We start from the raw sequence: 22,127 nt of genomic DNA on the forward strand, positions 1-22,127 counted from the left end.
CACTACAATAACATAAAGGGCATCACACATTTGAGTCTCATTCCCTTGGAAAAAGCTTGGTTTAATAAATGAGAAGCCACTTTGCTCCTAAAAAATTTCAATCAGATGTTTATATACATCCTTCCTTGACATATTTTGGTAATTTCCAGCTACAACTTATGGGCCTAAAACCCAGACATCTTTCTTCCCCATTCCCCTCTCTTCCATATAAACACAGAATCCTGCTTCTTCTACCTCCCCATCACCCAAGTCTCTCCAATAGATCAGGCAGTGTTATCTTCCCAGAGTTGTTGGGGTCAATCTTCTTGAACTGATTGCAGATCTGCAGTATATCTTTTTCACCAAATTTTCTCATCTCCTTAAGCTTGTAAACAACAAACATACTCTGACTTACTGGGAAAAAATGGAACTTTAAGGCCTCTTCAACAGGATTAATAAAAAAAGGTAATTATTAAATAACACAATAAATTTTACTTTTAGATTGTAAAAGTTCTCAAAATCTATGCTTAAAGCAGAAACAAATAGAGCGAAAATTGCATGAATGATGAACACTAGTTCTACAGTAGACATGGCTCCATTATCCTTTGTGTGCTAGTAGGGAGTTCATAGAAGCATAGAAGGAAAACTAAACAATCAGGATATTCCAACCAAACAATAAGCATGCATTTCTATCCAGGAAAAAAAATAGTTATGCGGTCTTAGAACAAACCAAAAGTACAAAATTACTAAGATAAACTATCCAATTCACAATATTTTTACCTAAAATCTCTTCTAGGTAATATTTATACTGTATCAATGCACCCCTGCATATGTGCTGTGTTGTTGCTCCACCATCTAGATGATCCAATGCCATTTCTTTTGTGAAATTACAGATACACATGGATTTTCATATCAGAAACATGCATGTAGACGTTATTCAACTGTATTTTTTATAAGCTTCCCCATTTATTAATTTGGTACCGTCCAGTTGAAAAAATGGATGCGGCTATATTTCTCCTTCAAACAGATCCAGTTAGAAAATACCCAGTTTCATTAATACATGGGAGACTGCTTGGATCCACCCCAGAGTAGGCCAAACAAAACCACATCCTAAGCAAAATCTCATCATTAGCAATTTATTCTAATATTAACATGATAAATTTATGCGTGGATGAACCTTTTCTTTTCAGGGCAATTGCTTGGTGTCATGCCAAAGATCAGGTCCATATCCAGTATACCCCTCCCAAGACCGCAGGCAGATGGACCAACACTGGGTAATTGCCTTTTATCAATAGCGTTTTTTTTTTTAAGTTTTTATACTTAAATGCTAACTAAGTTCGTATCAAAAGAAAGCAAGAAATTCAGTTGTATGATGATCATAGTGACATGGAAATAAATTGCCAGGTCAAAAGATCATGATGATTGGTACTTATCTGTTATAACTTTCTTAATTAGTGGATGATGGTTTCCTTTCATTCCATGTTGAAAATAGCAAAGAACATGATGATGATGAGGTAAATTATCTGTCATTTTGGTGGATGATATGGAAGATGTAATGATTTACAGGGTTTTATGCTTCTATATTTCCTAATTACATTGTGTACATGTTTTAAATACATCTGACAAGACCCATCCGAGACCTAACCAGTGGTTAAATGAGATGGATCACAGTTAGTCTAGTCCTAGGGCTTTGTTATGATAATGTATGAGACTTGGGGCTTCTTCAGTTTCCTACTTTTCAACAGTATAGTCCAGGCGTGATTAAATGCAAAATAATTTGTTCTCCAGACCAAAGTTGTTGGTCCTAAGGCTTAGTTTGGAAGGAGTACAAATACAAATATGTAGAGTGCAAAACCTTGTCTTTTGTATGTATTTGCACAGTACATATTTGTATTTGTACTCCTTCCAAACTGAGCCTAAAATGCAAGTACAGTACTGCTGGGAAAATTAAAGGGCATAATCTACATAGAGACAGAAGGAAGCACCCAACACAATATTTGAATTGATGTCATCAACACTAGCTCATACAACTTCAGCTCAGCAATCAGTTGTGCCAACTTACATTAAACTAAGATGGCTTGGTCTTACTATTACATAGGAAACTTTCTAGGGACCCCAGAAAATCCAGATTGCTCAGGCGAATCACTTACAAAAAAGGGCAGCCCAGTGCACGAGGCTCCCGTCAATACGGGGTCTGGGGAGGGATAAAAACACACAGCCTTACCTCTGTACATACAGAGGCTGTTTCAAGAATCACCTACAACTTGAGGAAAATTCTATCACAATCAAATTGCTAGTGAACTGCTATGAAGGGTGGTTCGTGCCCAAAAAATAAGAATCATTTTGATACTACAAAATAAATGGTTGCCTCTTTCATTACATCTCCAAGACAATCAAAGAATATCCGAATGGTCAAATGGTTTCTTGGACTTGGAAATTTAGTGTTTTCAATTGGTAATAAAATGGGGTTCTATTATCAAAATCCCATGAGTAACAAAATTCATATGAAACCACTATCAGAGTCAAAACAGGGACACACCAAAAGAGAAGCGGGTAAAAGGACACGAGTGATTTATACATAGACAGACAAAGGAAGAAATAGATATACGCACAGACACATGATCAAAAGAATATACAATGCCATACCTGTCAAAAAAAAAAAATACAACACAATGCAGCAATTTACTTGCTGTTAAAAAAGAAGATTGTTGTTTCCTCTTAACTGCAAAAATCTAGAACTACCATTAACCTTTCCACAAAAAAAGCCAGTAGCCTTTTTTAAACTAGAAGGTAATAACACTAAAAACTGGCCTCAACAAGACCGAGACTAAACAATATGCAAGCAATGTTGTCAAAATCTTACGATTTAAGTATGATACACGGTTTGAATCATGAATCCCAAGGGTTTTGATTCGAATCTTATGTCTGAATCATTTTCTGCAAAATCCTACGATTTGATTCATAAATGTTACGATTTCTATGATTCACTACGATTCAATAGACTTGATTAAGAATTAGTTCTCTACTTTGGCTTTTTTTTTTGTTTGTTTATATTTAGTTTTGTCAAGGGAGACTTTTTTAAAGCCCTTACTAGAAAACTATTTATTTATGTTATCTAAGACAAGAAGTTGAGTTTATTTTCCATATATGTAGGTTAAAGAGCCATTGCATGTATATTTGTTTGATTTTCAAGTCCAACTTCATTATATCATCTTAGGCTTCTATTGTATGAGTGTTAAATTCTATTGTTTTAAGTACATATATGGTAGATATAGATTAAAAACAGAGTAAAGCCACTTTCCTATATATGTTTAACCTTTTAGCATATTTATATTTTATTTTTTGACATGTTTGTAAAAAATAGAAATAATCTTACGATTCATGATTCGATTTGATTCAACTTTCTCTACGATTTACGATACGGTTATGATTTTCAAAATATTGTATGCAAGAATGTAATAACAGTTCAAAGCCTTAGCTAGTTCAACTTATATTTCCTGTTTCACAAAATTATCATAGAACAAAATTCTCAGTAGAAACAGATCCCAGATCTATTATGTAGACCAATAATTTGTTCTCAGTTCATAGGATCTGAAAGAATTCTAAGTTAAATTACTATGCTATAAGAATCCTAAATTCCACCCAACAACACAAAATAAACAGGAAACAGTTGGTGGAACAAATGAAAGAAAAAGGACAACAGAACACCCAACCTGATGAACCCATTGTTATTCAAATTGGCAACAAGCAAATCTTCAACAGTAATGTCTCTATGCAAAACCCACTTCGCAATCGTGTTGTGCCTCTTATCAATCCTTGCCTCAGCCAAATATAGAAATGCCCGAGCCACCGCCAGCATCAATAACAGAAGCCAAGCCAAGCAAGCAACCTCCCGGCTCCCGGGCAAAGTCTTCCCCATATCCAACTGTCGTAACTGACACACCCACCAAGTAAACAGAATCAACGCAGTCCAACCTCTCCACAAAGCACAGAACCATAAAACCCGTGCCAATACACAGCACAGCCACCCCAAGTGCAAGGCCCACCTTCATCCTGATCCTCATCCTTCCTTTCTCCACATAAAAAATGTAGTCCTTGGCAAAGAACCTTCCATGTCCATAGCTTCCACTGACTTGAATGCTGGTTAAAATCATGGTTTCCTACAAGTCCAGCACATAATTCACAGCCCCAGCAAGCAGTACATCTATGAAGCCGAACCCTACTAGTACAAATCCACAAGCTAGCACCTTAGTTGCCGGGGTCAGTGGAGTGATGATGCCGCCAAAGCAGATAGTGCACATGGTGACGATTCAGAAGTAGAGTGCATCAACGACAGAGTGCGTCTCGATGCCGGAGAAGCTTTCAAGATTGAAGAAGTAGAGGTTTGTGAACCTCGTTCTGGTTTTGTTTGAGGTCCCGCATAACTGCCTCACATGGCCGGGGCCGTCTTGGACCGGTGGAGACCGGCCTTTCTAATTACGGGCATGTGGTGGTGACGTGGTGTGGACTCGGTTGAAGGTTCTGAAGGCGGAGTGAGGACGTTGAGGGGGTATCTCCAAATTAGTCTTCGATTTCTTCGAAGATGCCTTTGTTTTTGAGTGATTTGAGAAAGATTTGAGAGGTGGGTTTTTGTTGGGGAGGCAAGAAACGGCTCGTCGGCTCCCTATCCATCAAAAATTTGGTAACGCATGCAATATTTTCTGGGATATTGTTTGTTTCCAAGACTATTTTTGGTTTGAAGGTTCTTTCCTTTCCCTACTTTTTTTTCCTTCAAACCAAACAAAGCCGAAAAGAGAGCAACTACAGAGATTTTTGTTGAGTTGAGCGTTCAATTTACTGCGTACATACCAGAGATGTCATTCATGGGGAGAAGTTCCCATAAATGAACCATAATACAGCAGCTCCAGCTCCAAGGGAGCCAGATAATGCCTGGCCCTGTGACCTAGTCTCGATTCTCGAGGGCCTACTCAGCCTCGCTAGCACTTTAAGGTCCTTAACTCCTGAGGGACATTGGACCGGTACCAATCACCAAGCCTCCGACCTCCTTATGGCATGTTCTCAGCACAACCCACCAAGACCAAACATTGTCGACAAGTTCACGTTCCAAGATGTTTGCCCCTCTTCACTCTTCAGCTAGTAGGTAGGTAGTGTAGGGACTAGGGAGTCGACCCCGCTCCCGCTCCCGCTCCCGCTCCCTGGGAAGCATGAAAAACCTTGGCAAAACACACTTTTTGTGTGGCATCTGGTGATGAATCTCAATTAGTAAATCATTTCTTTCCCCATGATGCATCCCACAAGGAAACAAACTCATGTTTTGAATTTTAAAAAGTACTTCTGTTTAATGCATGCCCATGCCATGCATAAAGCATGCATTGAAAAAGAATTGAAAACTTAATATGCATATATAGCCACTGATTAAAAAACCAATATAGTCCACAGTCCAAAAAAAATAAGGTCGTTTCCAAGTAAATGGTGTGATGCTTAGGTCTCAAAGAAACGAAGCTCCACCATGGCTTCACGATGCTTCGTGGAATACCAAGCAATCGCCTTTGCCGAGCCAAGAACTTGCAATGCATACTCAATGGCAAACACTGATTCATCAACATGGGTATGCCACCCTCTGCTGTTGACGTCGAATGAAACTCTTGAATCCATTCGGAAACTGAAAGGTCCAACAATCTGCATCAAATAAATACAAAGATGCTTTACTGCTTATCAAAAACTGAATAGGCAAATTCAACCTCGTTGTAAATAGAATGAAAATACTGACAGCATACACATGGAGAACTGATTGATATCATCTATGGTCGGTCAACAAAAAAATAAAAAGAAAAGAAAGAAAAAACAGACATTTGGCCCTGCCCAGCATATATGCATCTTCACTGGGTAAATGCCAATCATCCAATCAAGTCTCACTCAATTGTCAAGAAAGTGGAGGATGGAAGTGCCAAGGCTTCAAGAAATAGTTCTAATTGACATTTATAAGGTAACCAACCACCAAGACATTATTCCTGTGCCATAGCAGAGCAGATCAAAATAAATGGAAAGATTGCCTTACTCCCAAGAGCAACTTGCCCACCATTAGCACTCAATAAATGTCCAGATGAGAGTTACCAATTAGGTAATTAAATGGGAATCACAAATAGCTAAATGAATGTAAACTCAAATCCCCCAAATACCCTGCAACGCAGGCTATTTTATCCAAGAAAGTGAACAGACAGGCCAACAAAGTGTTGTTCCTAAAACAAGTAGTTACCGAGCAATGTTGTGCATCACTCCCAATGTTCACATTCTCGTTTTCATGTCTTCACAAATCACGCTTATGATATGAAGCAGTGAGATCTTTTTGCTTCTTTTGCACAACAAAAGAGATTTTTTTTTTCACTCTTTTTACATACATGCAGTAGCAGTAGTTGTGCTGCATGTCTGTTAGGGACATTATGCTAAATTGCACCAAGTCCAGTGACAAGGTTTTCCAAGGATAGATAGATTAAGGAGGCCAGGAACCAAAATGAGGTACCTGTTGCTGAAGTGAAAGAGTAACATTTGGGCAAATTGCATGAAGAGCAGCCAAATCAGGTGGTTGAGAATTGTTAAGATCTTGTACCAGACGTGCGGCCCCAGATAGAAACTTTGAACCTGAAGGAAAATCCAAACGAGCATGTAATTGGCTAAGATCCAGGAAAAGCCTTTGAAAGTTTCCATGCTGAGCTGTGCAAGAAACAGATGCAAATAAATCTGCCAAAAAGGCACATTTTTTCCCTGGAAAATTTACATTGAAACCCTGCAACTCGTCTTCCCTCTTTAATCTCACTGAATTATCTCTGAAGGATGCAGTAGCTACAGTACCTGTATCATGTCAAATCAAGGTTTCTAAGTGCGTAAAGATGGTAGTAAATCATTGAGCCATTGAAGTTCAGATTAACGATCATGTATACCATAGTTAACCAAGTTCAAAGTATAATACTAAAAAGTAGCATCTTCGAGTTAGAATCAAATCCCAATTAATTACATTATTTATCAGGTAGCACTCGTCAGAAAAAAAAAACAAAAAGAATAAAAAAGGCAACATTATTCAGCAGATATAGGGTGAACAAACACCACATCTAGCAAGAATATGTGATTCAGGATAGGATGTGTGGTATACATGGAGATCAAGACCACCATTCAATGTCCTAGCTAGATATAAATACTAATGCATGAAATTTGGGATCATTCAATTTGGGAAGAAAAAAAAAAGAAAACCCTTCTTGGCCCAAGTGGTCTCTATCATTTGGACTCCATAATGCTGGATTGCCGGGTCCTGAGATGCTGCACCAGATCCATTAGATTGGCACGGATAAGAAATTGATTTTCTCATCATTCTGTCTGATTATAGCCTTCCTCTAAAGGTGGTTTTTGGAATGCACAAACAAATATAGCTATTACTTAAACATGTGGAAACCCAAAACTAAATTTCAAGGAGCGGAGTTGCTGTAACTTACCAACAGTGGCTGATGCTGAAATATGTGGATCTGACAGGAAAATGTCAAATGGTTGTACCATTTTCAATTTGCCTGATTTTCTTCTCCAAATGTCAACATTCTTTTTTATGGAAAACGCAGATTTGACATACAACCCAGGCAGTAGAGATGGACGTATTGGACCAGTTTGATCACTATTAAACTGCTTAGCAGCCCCACTAATATAATGTATGCAAAAATGATCATTGAAACCAGAATCAGAAGGAACAGAAGCCAGATCAGCTGTTATCAACAATGGAACATCCCAGTAAGTACCAACCTTGTCAACAAAAAGTCCTGGTGATGTTGCCTCTACAGTTAAATTGTGTTGTGGAAACTGCAGACATGTAAAGAACAAAATCCTAGTGAAGATACATTTCAAAATGTGGGAAAAGAGGCAGGTTTTGCAGATATATGAGAAATCTTCAGTACAGAACAACAAAGTTGATCGAATTGGCAGATTTTTGAGGTGAAACCTAGAAATGATTATAAGGGGGGACAGACTCCATCAATTCCAGAGGGTTTCTTTTTCTTAAAAAAAAAAAAACGTTTGGATATGGTGTTCAAGTCATCTTGGAAACCTTCAGCAGGTTATGGAAATCAATAAACGTCTGTTTCCATTTCTACTACTTGATCCAAAAACATCCTAAGATACCAAAACATGAAGTACAATTGACATTACAGCTAAATAAAGGGACATTACCCAATGATGGTCCATGTTAATTGGGGTCTTGGTAGGGATGGACTGGATACGGACCAACTTTTTGGTATTTATCCTTTTTTTGAACAAATAGGCAATAGCCACACTCAAACCCAAAGCCTCATCCTCACACTTGTCAATCCAAGATTTAACCATTGGACCAACCAATGGCCCTTTGGCGTAATAGCTAGATGAAGAAAAGAAATAAGACATGGAAGAGAACAGCAGTAACAGCTACTATGGCATTGAATTAACAAGAAAAGAAAAGATCCATTAAGGCTCAGTTTGTTTGCAATGCAAATTTCTTTTGCTTGGTGTAAATGCATGTGAGTGAAAATAGGCAGAGTGTAAATTCTGGTTTACTTTTGCTTCATATTTGACTCTATTTTTATTTGTTTGTGAGAACTAATTGAGGAAGTAAAATGATGCAGTCACCACCTTATATGGAGGAGAATAGAGATAGGAGGAAGGTTATTTATTTGGGAGTGAGGTAGGAAGCAAGATGTGCTATCTACTTTACATGAGAGAGAACTGAGGTAGCAGGAAGGTGGTACAAATTTTCCATCAGTTTTTGAGATGCAAAATTTGCACTTCCAATAATGAGACAATAAGTACAATTTTTGTATCAGATATGCATGCAAATTATGATTGCAAACAAATGGATGCAAAACCGAACCAGGGACAAAATGTGCATTTGTTTAAGATTTGCACTGCAAACAAAAATTAAAAGATAAAAAATATAATTACTTAGTGCCACATCAAACTTAAAGCCAATAAGTCCTTGCCTTGTGATCTAAAACTGCTTTCTTCCGATACCTCTTCTTATCACCACATGCTTCTGAGCTCACGAGCAATGTGTCATTTGGTGTGATCAAGAATTCTGAGCAGAAACCAAAGGCATACATTGATTTATCACAAAGGTGCTTGCCAAGGTTTTTTAACCATGGGGATTCTGGGGGCTCTCTTGATCCCTTGTCTTTCAAAGAAGATGCTAATTTCTGCAAATTGAATTGGCCTAGGAAAGTGGCAATCCTGCATGGCTTTAAAGTCAATTATTAGTAAGCATCAGCAGGTCAGTACCATTGAGCACAAATAGCAATGTTACAATTGGAAAGGAAAAAAAGTGAAAAGCTGTTTCTCTGTAAAAGAGATTTAAATATTTTCAATTGAAATAATCAGTTCTTATTTCCACCCCCTTTATAGAAAAAAATTTATACCCAATTTTATGGAGAAACAGATGCAGCCTAATGGTAATAGTCAGACTGGTTCACCAAAGACAGACAATATAAGTTACAAAGGCATACTGATTTATACATGGTACACATGTATATTAAGAGTGCATTGCCAATATTGCCAAACTACTCACAATTTAATCTTGAACTCAAGGGTTTCAATTTAAATATTACATATGAATTCGTTTCTGAAAATATCCTACAGTTACTGTTTGAATCTTATGATGCAATTCATGAATCTTATCATTGATATGATTCAGGAGATTTGAATCAGTTCAACTGAAACCTAGTTATTTACTTTGTCATTTATATATTTACTTTACTTATTTTTCAAGGTGTAACATGTTTTAAGTTTAACAACCTTACTAGAATAAGATTTGTTCAGGCTACTTAATACCTATAATTGAGTTTTTTTTCTTCCCATAATACAATCAATTACACCCTTACCTTCTTAAAAAAAAATTGAATGCTTACATGTTTTGGTCAACAGGCAAGTGAAGCAAATTGATCGCAGTTTAGAAGTCATTAACCAATTAACCATCAAATTTTCATCAAAGATGAAAACTACGTAACAGTAGAGATATAAAATTCGGGAATTCTTCAAAGTTGAGGATGACAAAAGAAATAAGTTCGAAGATAACTAATCCAAAACTAGTCCTTATAAAAGCCCCATTAACCAATCCCACCTACTTTACCTTCATCGAAAAAGTTAGCTAGAACTTAGAACAGAATGGTAATATATGAATCCTGCCCATTGTTATCAAAAGAAAACCTTGCCACGAGCTAAGATGTGGGGCTTGTTTTATTAAAATGCAGAATAATTACCAGTTTTCGCCAAATGGGAAGGTGAGAACGCGTTGCAGAGCGAGCCCTTCACCAACTCGAGCAGGATGGTCAGCGTAAGAAGGAAGGAAGAAGGCTGACATGAACCTCTGCATGAAATCGATCTGCTTAGGCCTTGATAGCTTGGTTCCTCTAGACAAACCCAAGGGGAGTGAGTCTCCAGGGACTGGTCGTGCGATTCCGTCAATCGTAATCGAGGTCGACATGTCCAGGTCCCCGAAGCCGTCGTCCATTGTCCATCTCAGCTTCTTCATTTTTCTCTACAGCTGAATCGAATGCTAGAAAATACTTGTAAGTCCTCTTTCTATGCCTTTTAAACCATAGAAAACCGGCTTCGACAGTTCAAGGAACTGAAACCCTAACTCAGCTACGACGGTTTTGGGGAAAAAGCTTTGAGTAGGTAGAACTGTAGGAGTGCTCCTTTATTCAAGGGCCACCGCCCATGAAGGAGAGCACATGAAAACCGTGAGAATTGAAACACTATCCAATTCTACCGAGTACTGAGGTCTGACGTCTGAGCTTGCGATGAGTCCGGTTGAAGTTTGGTTCATTTCGGGGTGAGCAATAAAACCAGAAAGCCATACTGAACCGATGAAACCGAACTCAAAATTTCGGTTATATGAATCGGTTGGTTCGGCTTCGGTTCAGTATTTTTAAAAAACCGAAGATGTCAGTTCAGTTTCGGTTAATCAATATAAAAAGAAAACTGGCCATTAACGGAACCGACTGGCATACATATATTTCTATATGATGCAGCATAATCTGGGCACTCCTAGTTGGCTGAGAGTTGGCTCCTAACTGTGATGGACGACACTTGAGAGGAAGAAGAAAGTGAAGGGTTCCCGGGAAGCTCTCCTAGAGGGAACACTCTAATGGCTAAGTTAGAACTCTGAGGAAAACTCAAAGAAGATACATAAAGTTAAGAGTGCTGAAAGTGCTAGATTCAATACCTTCGCTTCGTGAGTGTTGGGGTTCTTTTATATTGGAGCTCGGTCACATCTGGCATAACCGTCATTGCCCTAGCCGTTACTGCCAGGGCAGGTGTGGCAGGTGTAGGTTGCTGCTACAAGTTGCTATTGCAAGGTATTGACTCGACAGGTGCACCATGCTTTTTAGAGACGGCAAGCAGAACGTCGCCTGACAAGGGATCCGAGCCTTACCATCGGATTTGGTAGGTACGGATGTCAGGCAGATCTCCCTACAGCCTACCCAACTATTTTGCGCCGAACCACCTGGGGCAGGTTTGCCTTGCACCGAGGTGCCCGCACTGGAGGCGGGCCTTAAGCAAGTTCGAACGGGAGTTTCGACGGTGATGCCCCAAGGTGTTTCTCCCTTGGGACACTTAGCCTAAAACTTGGGTGCTCCCTTCTTAGGAAGGGAGAGCTCGGGGCCCCTTAGGAGGAGCTCGGGCCCTAAGAGGAGTTCGGAATCTCCCACACTTGGTGGGAGTCAAGGTTGGTCGGGTGCTAGTCCCCGACGAGTTGCTTAACCCACTAAGTGGCCAATGTTGGACTCGGCAGATCCCTCCTGTCGAGTCACAATTGTACCGTTAGGCTGAGCTGTTCATCGAGCCAAGTCACGCACACGTGTCCCTGTGCTACGAGGTCGGGCCAAATCCCCCTCCATCACTATATATTATATATATTATATATATATATATATTATATATATTATATATATATATATATATATTATATTTTTAATATATTTTATATTATCCATATATTATAAATTAATAAATATGTGTCATATATAATATATTATTTATTATTTAAAATATTATATGTTATATGCATTTCTAGTTTTTATTATATATTTATTTATAATATATAGTATACATATAAAAAACCAACAAATCAACAAATCAAATCGATGGTTAATCGAACCAATTAATCGATTGCCTTCGATTTGGTTTCGATTACCAGTTTTCCTATCGATTCGGTTTAAAAAAATAAGTTCACAGTTTGACCGTGGCACCCCAATTATTATTTGAGATTTGAGAAATGGAGAGACTTAGAGAAAGCCTTGACTTAACCTAGTGAGTATAGGCCAAATTTGAATCTAAATCATTATTATTATTTTTTTAAATTTTTTCTTTTAGACTAACAAGTGGACTCAAATATGCTGAGTATAGGCCAAACTTGCCTCTTTAGAATCACGTTAGATTTGAGATTTAGAAAAACTTATTATTAATTTAATTTAATTTTATAAATTTATGCTGATTTTTATGTAGATTTATCAATAATTTAATGCAAGTTCAAAGTATCGACATGTATCAGCTTGAATCGGTCGATATGTATCATTCCGGGACCCCTCCGATATGCCCCTATAGTGGGTGTATCGGAGGTCTGACCGGTTCAGGGGGTAGAGGAGGCCTAAACTACCCCCCTGAACCGGTTGCAAAAAAAAAAGGCTTGAAACATTGTATTGATTTGCCCGATATGCCCATACCGGCATATCGGGTGTATCGATATTTTGAACCTTGATTTAATGGGAAAATGGCCGATCAGCCTAGAGTCAGAATTTATAGGCTCAAAGTATTGTCGGGGTAAGCGGCAACTCAGAATTGATGCCAATTCATGGATGTGCGTTAGTGCATAGAATGTGGATTGTTGACCTTTTGAATGTTTTATAGCTCTGCAGTGAAAATCAGAAATCTGCATTGGACAAATCCGTACTTCTCCGTAATTTAATTAGATTCAAATCAAATATTTGAAATATATAAACAAATCAAATTCAAATTTATGTTTTATGTATTTGTTAGATATTGGATCTAATTCTTATCATAAGAGATTCGAATAATTCCCCATGTGAATTTCATCCATTCTATTTGCATTCGTTTTCTTAATTAATTCCTCCCAGTCAACATTTAGGTGACTTTTGATAATTCAACTGTAAAATTTACTTATATTGTTCAACTGTAAATCTAGAAAATAGGAAAAATGCTTTTCTGATTTTCAAAGGCATTGAAAAATTATGATCGTTTGGTTGAATCAATTCTCCAATGTAGGAAACTGTAAAATTGACAATATTTTACCATTGAAAATAGATTGTTTGATACACACGCACACACCAAAAACTTCTAACAATTTAGATTTTGATCCACACACAACTCGAAAAATTTGTAGTTTTATAAAATGAAATAAAAAAATAAAAAATAACAGAAAATAACAATTGAATCTGGTGGAGGATGTGCCAGAAATACAAAACTATTTATAATTTATAAATAATTTTTAAGCAGTTATAAGTAAACAGTTTCTAAAATGAGAGTAAAGGACATATATGTCCTCTTTATGCCTATTGTATGTTTAGACAAAGAAAACATAAAATGTCCAGTAAATACCTTAGACTATTAAGTCCGAACTGATCCAATTCAATGTCTTCTTGGTTCGTCCAATTCATCCAAATTGATATTAGTTGGGTTAGAAGTGACCTTACGAAAGTCTAAGCATGTGACGCCGAGCCTCTGCGATAGTTAAACACTTAAACTATCATCATACGTGTAAGAAAACACAATTCACTAAGACGAGCTGCACCAGAAGAAACACCCAAGCTTCAACACGTGTCTAAGAGCGACCACCTAACATCACAATCACTAGACCTGCCTATCCTGTCAATTAGTGGGCCCCGGGTTTTCCCATGCACAAACAACGTGGCATATAAACCACTTGAATGTGTCTCATAGCTCAGGTGTCTTGGCCTACCGCCAGGTATCCAGTACTTCTCCAATGCGTTTCTTCTGGCACAGCCTCCTTGTTCTTCGAAGTTACAAGCTGGGGGTTTTACCCTAGTCCTTTGACTTCTCTTTTTCTTGCAGGTACCTTATTGATCTCAAATTGTCTCCAAGCCTGTATAGCGACATTTGATCTTCATCAATATAATTGATGCTTTTCTTTTTTGCTGCAAAGTAATTGATAGTTGACAATTGTTGGATTTTAATATCATTAGAGATTAAGTGCAATGTACTTTGATTGATTAATTACATAGAAAAAACACTGTATACATGTATTGAAAAATAATTTTTTCTCTTATTAAAACCAGTTTTTAATGTGTCCCATATTAGAAAATTATAAAACTTATTTTGGGTTTTTAAATAGTAACTTATTTATACTCTTTAGATATGAAGAGGAGAGTATGGAGGTTTGCTACCGCACAATGCATGTGTACATGTGTGGTAGAATGAGATGCTTTAGAGGTGCACTTTTCTCGCACTTCGCGTGGCTCGCAAGGGACGACTTTCACTTTTGGTGCGAGGTTGACCGTTGGTGTTTTCAATGGCCACGATTTGATCAGGTGTGATCAAGAGGAACTATTCAAAGTTAATAGTTGATGTAACGGTTTCTGGTCACGTATCAATTTTTTGGCTAAGTACCTCGTCAGCTCGTTTGCTCCTTAGAGGCCTGTGACTCAGAGGCTGAAGTGGAGCTCCCTGGTGGCGAGCTGCCTGGTGGCGAGCTACCTAGTGGTGAACTGCCTGGTGCCGAGCTACTTGGTGGTGAGCTGCCTGGTGGTGAACTACCCTGATGAACTGCTTGGAGGTGAACTACCTTGATGAGCTGCCTGGTGGTGAGCTACTTTGATGAGTTGCTTGGTCGTGAGCTTCCTTGATGAGCTTTGTTTGCTCTTTTAGAGGCCTGCAAGGAACCAAATGTCAAAGGACCCAGGGTGACTAACCCGGCGAGGTCACTCCGATGCCTAAGTTAGCACTTAGTGGAGAGCTGAGAATGATATTAGAGAATGAGAGAGCTAGAGAGCAGAGGTTACCCATCCTCCTTTCGCCCCTGGGGGGTGAGGTCTTTATATACTGGAGTCATAGTGGGTTAGGTGGAGCAGTTCCTGGATTCCCACTGTGATGGGACCTAGTTTCGTGTTAGGTGGGGATAAAGCCACCAACTAGTAAGGATGCCCATTTCCGCCTAACTCGGGGAGTGGGTGAGCTAATATAGCTGTTACAAGTCACAATCCCGTAAAATGTAGGGTACGATGGTGAGTTCATCGGGGTTGTCAAGTAGGCGCTTTGTGTCAGGCTGCCAAGTCGCGCTTGGGCCAGGTCGCCAGCTCGTGCCAGGGCCAGGTCGCGCTAGGGCCAGGCTGCCAGCTCGTGCCAAGGCCAAGTCGCGCCAAGGCCAGACTGCCAGCTCGTGCCAGGGCCAAGCCACTAGGTCGTGCCTGTGCTAGGCTACACCTGGTGGGACACCATCAACTTAGCAAAGGTAGGTTGTTGCCAAAGTGGTCCTGGGTGTCACCTACTTGTTCTGAGGTGCCAGGTGTCATAATGTCATTGGAGGGCCAAATTCGCCCTCATCATTTGCCCCCCACTCCCGAGCTGAAAGTAACTTGGCAAAGGGAGTAGATTTCTCTTTTTGGCTCGTAAGTCGATGAGCCCATAAGCATTGATTCAATTCCTTAGGCTCTGGGAGCGACTCGCAGTCCACTCCTTGATTTTTCCTATGCCGAAGAGGCAACTAGGTTTTATGCGGTGAGGTCTCTGTGAGGTGTTGGGCTAACCGGGTGCCGAGCTGCTTATGAGGCGTCGGGGTCTTTGCCAGTTCGGTACTATAGCCCTTAGGCTCTGGGAGCGACTTGTAGTCCACTCCTAGACTTTGCCCATGCTAAAGAGGCGACTGGGTCTTTAAGCAGTATTATGGCCCTTAAGCTTTGGGAGCGACTCATAGTCCACTCCTGAACTTTGCCCATGCTGAAGAGGCGACTAGGTCTTGTGCAGTATTGTGGCCCTTAGGCTTTGGGAGCGACTCATAGTCCACTCTTGAACTTTGCCCATGCCGAAGAGGCAACTAGGTCTTTAAGCAGTATTGTGGCCCTTAGGAATTGGGAGCAACTCATAGTTCACTCCTGAACTTTGCCCATGCCGAAGAAGCAACTGGGTCTTGGGTGAGGAAGTCTTTTGTCAGTTCATCAGTTCGCGCCTGGGCCAGGCTGCCAGGTCAGCACCCGTGTCAGGTCACGCCAGGTCAGCGCCCGTGCCAAGTCGCGCCAGGTCAGCGCATGTGCCAGGCTGCCAGGTCACGCATAGGCCACGCCAGGCGCGCGCGGGCCGTGCCAGACCACCAGGGGGCACCTTAGAGCTATGATTGCGCTGCCTCCGCCTCATAATGCAGGAGTTTCATTTTCTTTGAGTTCATAAAAAAAGGAAACTATAAAATGGGAGCTTCAGTTTCTAAAAAAGTGAGGACTTAGCTTTTTGGGAGAAGATGACTTAGCTTTTTGTAAGATAAGAATTTTGCTTTTTGTAGGATGAGAACTTAGCTTTTTGTATTGTGCTCCCATAGACGACGCCAATTGATGTAACGGTTTCTGGTCACGCATCCATTTTTTGGCTAAATACCTCGTCGGCTCATCTGCTCCCCAGAGGCCTGTGACTCAGAGGCTGAAGTAGAGCTCCCTAGTGGCAGCTACCTAGTGGTGAACTGCCTGGTGGTGAGCTACTTGGTGGCGAACTGCTTAGTGGTGAACTACCTTGATGAGCTGCTTGGAGGTGAGCTACCTTGATAAGCTACCTTGATGAGCTGCCTGGTGGTGAGCTACATTGACGATCTTTGTTGCTCTTTTAGAGGCCTGCAAGGAACCAAATGTCAGAGGACACAGGGTGGCTAACCCGGCGAGGTCACTTTGATGCCTAAGTTAGCACTTAGTGGAGAGTTGAGAATGATATTAGAGAATGAGAGAGCTAGAGAGCAGAGGTTATCCATCCTCCTTTCGCCCCTAGGGGGTGAGGTCTTTATATACTGGAGTCATCGTGGGTTAGGTAGAGCAGTTCCTGGATTCCCGTTGTGATGGGACTTGCTTTCGTGTTAGGTGGGGATAAAGCCACCAACTGGTAAGGTTGCCCATTTCCGCTTGACTCGGGGAGTGGGTGAGCTAATATAGCCGTTACAAATCACAATCCCGTAAAATGCAGGGTACGGTGATGAGCTCATCGAGGTTGTCAGGTTGGCGCCTATGTCAAGCCGTCAGGTCGGTGCCTGGGCCAGGCCGCTAGCTTGTGCCAGAGCCAGGCCACCAGGTCACGCCTGTGCCAAGCCGCGCCTGGTGAGACACCATCAACTAAGCAAATGTAGGTTGTTGCCAAAGTGGTCCTAGGTGTCACCTAGTTGTTCTGAGGTGCCAGGTGTCATAATGTCATTGGAGGGCCAAATCCGCCCTAATCAACTGTCATTAACTATTAGTAGCCTTTTTGAACCAACACATTCTTCAACTCCATGACTCTTTAGAAATTATTTATAGAGCGTGAATCAAGCATTTACACACACAAGTTTCGAAAATCACTTTTGTCACTCTCAGTCTGATCTGCTACTGTTTCATAGAATGTTTCTTCAGATATTCTTCAACTTTGCTGGTTGCATATTCTCGCACAAGGCTCTATTGTATCTTGTGTATAGACTTGTCTATAACCCAACAACAAACTCAGTGGAATTGAATGAGTACAAATAACATTTTAAAGACAATATTTTCAGACGCTCATCATTAACTTTTTGTCTAAATTTCAATGACCCCAATAATCAACAATAATTATTAATTATTGCTGTGTTTGCACCTACTCTACTAGAATATTATCCACAAATAACTAAAAGAATATAATAAATGTACTTACGTTTTAGTTTTACTCGAGCTTGTGAGTCCAAGCAAAGCTAAGGATGTCATCCAATCCCCAAGTTCACACTACATACATATGCAACTTAACCTACTCTTCTAAGTTAAGCATTTTCGACCTTTATCTATATCTATCTATATATAGCGTGCGCTTGCTTCATCAATTGCAATTGCTTGTGTGGAGGTACTTCCCGGCCCCCAAGAAGCAAGAGCCCATCATGGCTTTCTCTGTGAAGCGAACTGCTGGAGGATTGGTTCCACCATCTGAAACGACGCCCACAGGAGGCACCCTCCATCTCTCAGCCATTGATAGGCTGCCGGCCTTGAGATGCTATGCTAGGACATTGCATGTCTTCAGGCATGGCCCAGCTGAAGCTGCCACGCTCATCAAACATGCCTTGTCCAAGGCACTGGTTCCATACTATCCTCTTGCAGGGAGGCTCAAGGAGTCGAGCAGCCTAGGCGGCGTCCAGGTTGCCTGTACCGGAGAAGGTGTCTGGTTTGTCGAGGCATTTGCTGATTGTGGCCTTGACACTGTCAATTATTTCGACAATGTTTATAAGGTCCCCCATGATGATCTCCTTCCCGACTTTGTTCCCCAAATCCATGCCCTTGCCATGAATCCTCTTGTGCTAATGCAGGTATATAGCTAGAAGAGCCATGATTCAGTGAGAATGGGTTTTTGATGAATCAGGGATATGATTACTGCACTTCACACCGACCTCACCCTATCATGAGACCTGTTCATAGGCTGGGCTTTAGGCCCAACTTTACACTGTTTTGGGCTTGAGCTTCGGGTTGGGCCCATTCAATTTTTGGTAAAAACCAAACCCAAGTCCAGCACATGAATAGGTCTACTCCCCAATCCCCATGAATAATAAATAATACACACGTGCAGAAGATTTTCCCGGTGCGTGGTTGGAACGTGTTGTGAGGTTGGTGTGAAGAGCGATATGTGAGGAACATATGGAATATGTGTATGAGTATCTTTTCTAGGTTTCCTAACACTAAGGCCATGTTTGGGAGTGCTTAAGTTAAAAATAAGTGCTCATCAAATAAGCACTTATTTTATATTGATTGTTTGGTAATCTTTTTCTCTAATAAGCACTTAAATAAGCATTTGTGACTATTTTGTCTTTCATTTTCTATCAAGTTTTCAAAATATACCCTTTGAAAGAACTTTTACGAAAGCATTTTTACAAAAACACTTTTATAAAACCACATTTACGAAAGCACTTCTAAGAAATAAAAGTGCTTTCGTAAAGATGCTTTCATAAAAGTGCTTTCGTGAAAGTACTTTTATAAAAATGTTTTTTGTAAAAATCCTTTCATAAGAATACTTTCTTAAAAGTGATTTCGTAAAAGTGTTTTCATAAAAGTATTTCTATAAAATTCAAATAGGGATAATTTTATAAGGGGTATTTTAAAATTCAACTAGGGATAATTTTAGAAGAAAAAAATTGAAAAAGTACTTATTATATAAGCATTTAGAAAAAACTAGAAATTTAGACTTAAAAAATAAGCACTTAAAAAATTTTAAAAATAAGTACTTATTTTAAGCTTATTTTCCAAATATCAATAAGTGTTTAATGGCCCAAATAAACACTTATTTTAAATAAAAAACTCCAAAACATGTCCTAATACATCTAATATTACTTGTCAATTCATTCACCAGTCATAATTCATGAGCTTGCTTTATTTATTTATTTTTACATTAATTGTCAGGTGACTCAGTTTAAATGCAACGGGTTTGTGATGGGGCTCATATTTTGCCATAGTATTTGTGATGGCCTTGGAGCTGCACAATTCCTGAATGCTATAGGCGAGATGGCCAGAGGTCTGCAACATCCCAGTATTGCCCCAGTTTGGCACAGAGAAGCCCTCCCAAGTCCAGCACCACCAACAGGCGTGGCCAGAGACGATCCAAATCTACCACCACCACCACCACCATTTCCATCCCTACCAGACTACCAGCTAGAGCATGCGTCCATAGATGTTACTCTAGACCGAATCAATCAACTCAAGCTTGAATTCTCAGAGCTGACAGGTGGTCGACGTTGCTCCACATTTGAAGTCGTAGCTGCCACAATGTGGAGGTGCAGAACACGGGCGCTAAATTTCAAGGGCGATACCAAAGTCGATCTTGTGTTCTTTGCAAACGTTCGTCACCTCCTTCACCCTCCGCTGCTAGATGGTTACTATGGTAATTGTTTCTTTCCGGTAACGGTGACGACCAATTGTGAAACGGTCTCACGCGCATCAAATGCGGAGGTTGTGAAATTAATACAAGAGGCCAAGTCTCAGCTGCGGGTCCAATTCACCAAGTGGATGAAGGGTGATGATGCGGGGGAGGGTATGGACCCATTCGCCCCACCTCTGGCGTACACCACACTGTTTATATCAGAGTGGGGCAGATTGGGGTTCAACCAGGTGGACTATGGGTGGGGTCCCCCAGTTCACATGGTCCCCATACAAGGCTCTAGTATCATTCCCGTGGCAATTATAGGATGTCTACCAACACCAAGGAAGGGAGTCCGTTTGATGACGTGGAGTGTCCAGGGGGTCCACCTACCACAGTTGCTTGATCAAATGTCAAGCGTTAGTGGTAATCCCAATTAGAAAATAATTTCTTCACCGAATGAATAATGGGTGCAATTGATATTGCATTGAGAAAATTTGCCATAAAAATTTTATAATGATATGCTATGTACGTACTTATTTTCATTATCATCAACTCTCATCAAGGGCTAAGATTTGTGTTCTATATGATATTCACGATGCGAGGCTTGAAAATTAAGACATAACAATGGAACTGACTCAAACTGTATATATATATATATATATTATGGGTTGGGTTAGGGTTAGGGTTAGGGGTTGGGGTATCAGGTATGCCTTGCCGCAGCTGATCAGTTGGGTGAGAAATCCCATTTCTATTTCTGCTCTTTCTTTTCTTGGAATCCATTTGAACCGGAAGCAAACATTTTCTTTCGTTGGTTAAGATATATAGAGGGATTATTTCCATAAACCTCTATTAGAAGCATATGGCCCATACATGAGGAAATGGCACTTGCAATCACTGTCTCCTACTCCTTTAGCCATTGAAAGCCCAAATGGTATTTCCTTATTAGTTTATGAAAACTCGTGCTATAGCCTGTAGAAACATTGAAGGATCCAATGATCCAATCAAACTACTTGCTAGCTAGATCATTATACGTGATGCCCTTGAATTCATCAGATACCAATATTAAGACAAGTTGTATTTCTGTTAGGAATGATCATTCTTAGGGTCTATTCATTTTCTCTTAAATCTTATCTCTTTTAAGAAAAATCTTACAATTTTAAGAAAAAAATATGTGTTCATTTTCTCTTAGCCATTTTTAGAATTTAGAATTCAAACTCTTAGTCTGGCACAGCCCAACAAAGCATAGGTTTTTTGTGCTTGCAACGAACTTATGATATATTATTCAATTATAATTATATTATTAAACATATATATGTATATATTAATTTATGTGTATCCAAAAATACATCTTTTCTTTTAAAATTGTCTTTACAATACAATTTATATTTCTGATGCCTTATACCATGATTGATTTCAATTAGATTCATTGAAATGAAAGCCTTGCAACTTGCAACCAGAGGGGTGATCATTACAAAAGCTGTAGGTTAATGGAGACCAAAAAAGAGTTGGGCTAAATTGGGTTGGAGGCTCCACCAATGCTGCTGCACATTCTAAAGAATTATTTATGGTCTGTACACACCGGCATTTTATGGGTTTGACTAACCCCATCGACATCATGAATACTGAAAAAACATGTCATATCAACCACCAATGCCTCCGTTTGGCATTAGGCAACATTATTGGGTCCTTTCTGTCAAACTCCACTAATTCGCATCGAAAGTTTTTTCCCTAGACCTAATAGGTCTAGGTGAGGTGAGATCAGCGTAGAAACAAAGACAGCCAACAGTGGACATAATGCGCATGGTATATTCAATATTCAATTTCCATCAATCTACAATCTTCCAAACTGTATGGAATATGGATTACTACGTACGCCCCACCATGGCCAGCCCCGCACACCCAGATTGCATTGTTTTGTACATCGTGGATACTGTAGCCTCTAATTTTAGAGTGGATTCAGTGATCAAACTGAGACTGGTTTGCGTCCAAACTCGAATGCATCAAATTAGAGTGCGGGCTGCGCTCCAGCTCAGGTTGGAAAGGTCGAGCTTAACCTCGGGTTTGGTCTGGACTTGGGC

At 39.9% G+C, this 22,127-nt stretch overlaps 2 protein-coding genes and 1 pseudogene across 4 annotated transcripts; 1 reads left to right on the forward strand and 2 right to left on the reverse strand.

Annotated features, from left to right (window-relative positions):
- Positions 1 to 212: 212 nt before the first annotated feature.
- LOC148867903 (two-pore potassium channel 5-like) lies at positions 213 to 4,602 on the reverse strand (annotated as a pseudogene). Its single transcript, XR_016110377.1, has 2 exons — positions 3,693 to 4,602; positions 213 to 420 (listed from the first exon to the last, which is right to left on the reverse strand). The product of XR_016110377.1 is annotated as a two-pore potassium channel 5-like (transcript).
- Positions 3,506 to 10,788, reverse strand: PDE320 (pigment defective 320). 2 transcript variants are annotated; one of them, XM_088979873.1, is made up of 6 exons: positions 10,239 to 10,710; positions 8,967 to 9,213; positions 7,464 to 7,818; positions 6,755 to 6,828; positions 6,500 to 6,618; positions 3,506 to 5,658 (listed from the first exon to the last, which is right to left on the reverse strand). In XM_088979873.1, the coding sequence occupies exons 1-6, from the start codon at positions 10,508 to 10,510 to the stop codon at positions 5,301 to 5,303; spliced, it is 1,425 nt and encodes a 474-aa protein (XP_088835999.1). In that variant the 5' UTR covers positions 10,511 to 10,710; the 3' UTR covers positions 3,506 to 5,300. The 2 variants fall into 2 exon arrangements, with proteins under 2 accessions (XP_088835999.1, XP_088836000.1); XM_088979874.1 differs by having other exon boundaries at positions 5,278 to 5,658; positions 6,500 to 6,828; positions 10,239 to 10,788.
- A 7,251-nt stretch (positions 10,789 to 18,039) lies between these two features.
- LOC148867905 (HXXXD-type acyl-transferase family protein) lies at positions 18,040 to 20,594 on the forward strand. The gene is made up of 2 exons (XM_088979570.1): positions 18,040 to 18,508; positions 19,593 to 20,594. The coding sequence occupies exons 1-2, from the start codon at positions 18,086 to 18,088 to the stop codon at positions 20,484 to 20,486; spliced, it is 1,317 nt and encodes a 438-aa protein (XP_088835696.1). The 5' UTR covers positions 18,040 to 18,085; the 3' UTR covers positions 20,487 to 20,594.
- The last annotated feature ends 1,533 nt before the right edge of the window (positions 20,595 to 22,127 follow it).

Source organism: Nelumbo lutea, chromosome 3, assembly GCF_056320005.1.
Source record: "Nelumbo lutea isolate HS-2025 chromosome 3, American lotus-T2T, whole genome shotgun sequence".
Taxonomy (NCBI): domain Eukaryota; kingdom Viridiplantae; phylum Streptophyta; class Magnoliopsida; order Proteales; family Nelumbonaceae; genus Nelumbo; species Nelumbo lutea.

Coding starts and splice junctions, on each gene's coding strand:
- PDE320 (XM_088979873.1), bottom strand. CDS start 10,510: ATGAAGAAGCTGAGATGGACAATGGACGACGGCTTCGGGGACCTGGAC. Junction 7,819..8,966: donor AAGCAGTTTTAGATCACAAG/GCAAGGACTTAT, acceptor ACATGTCTGCAG/TTTCCACAACACAATTTAAC. Junction 6,619..6,754: donor ACGAGTTGCAGGGTTTCAAT/GTAAATTTTCCA, acceptor ATTTTCCTTCAG/GTTCAAAGTTTCTATCTGGG.
- LOC148867905 (XM_088979570.1), top strand. CDS start 18,086: ATGGCTTTCTCTGTGAAGCGAACTGCTGGAGGATTGGTTCCACCATCT. Junction 18,509..19,592: donor ATCCTCTTGTGCTAATGCAG/GTATATAGCTAG, acceptor ATTAATTGTCAG/GTGACTCAGTTTAAATGCAA.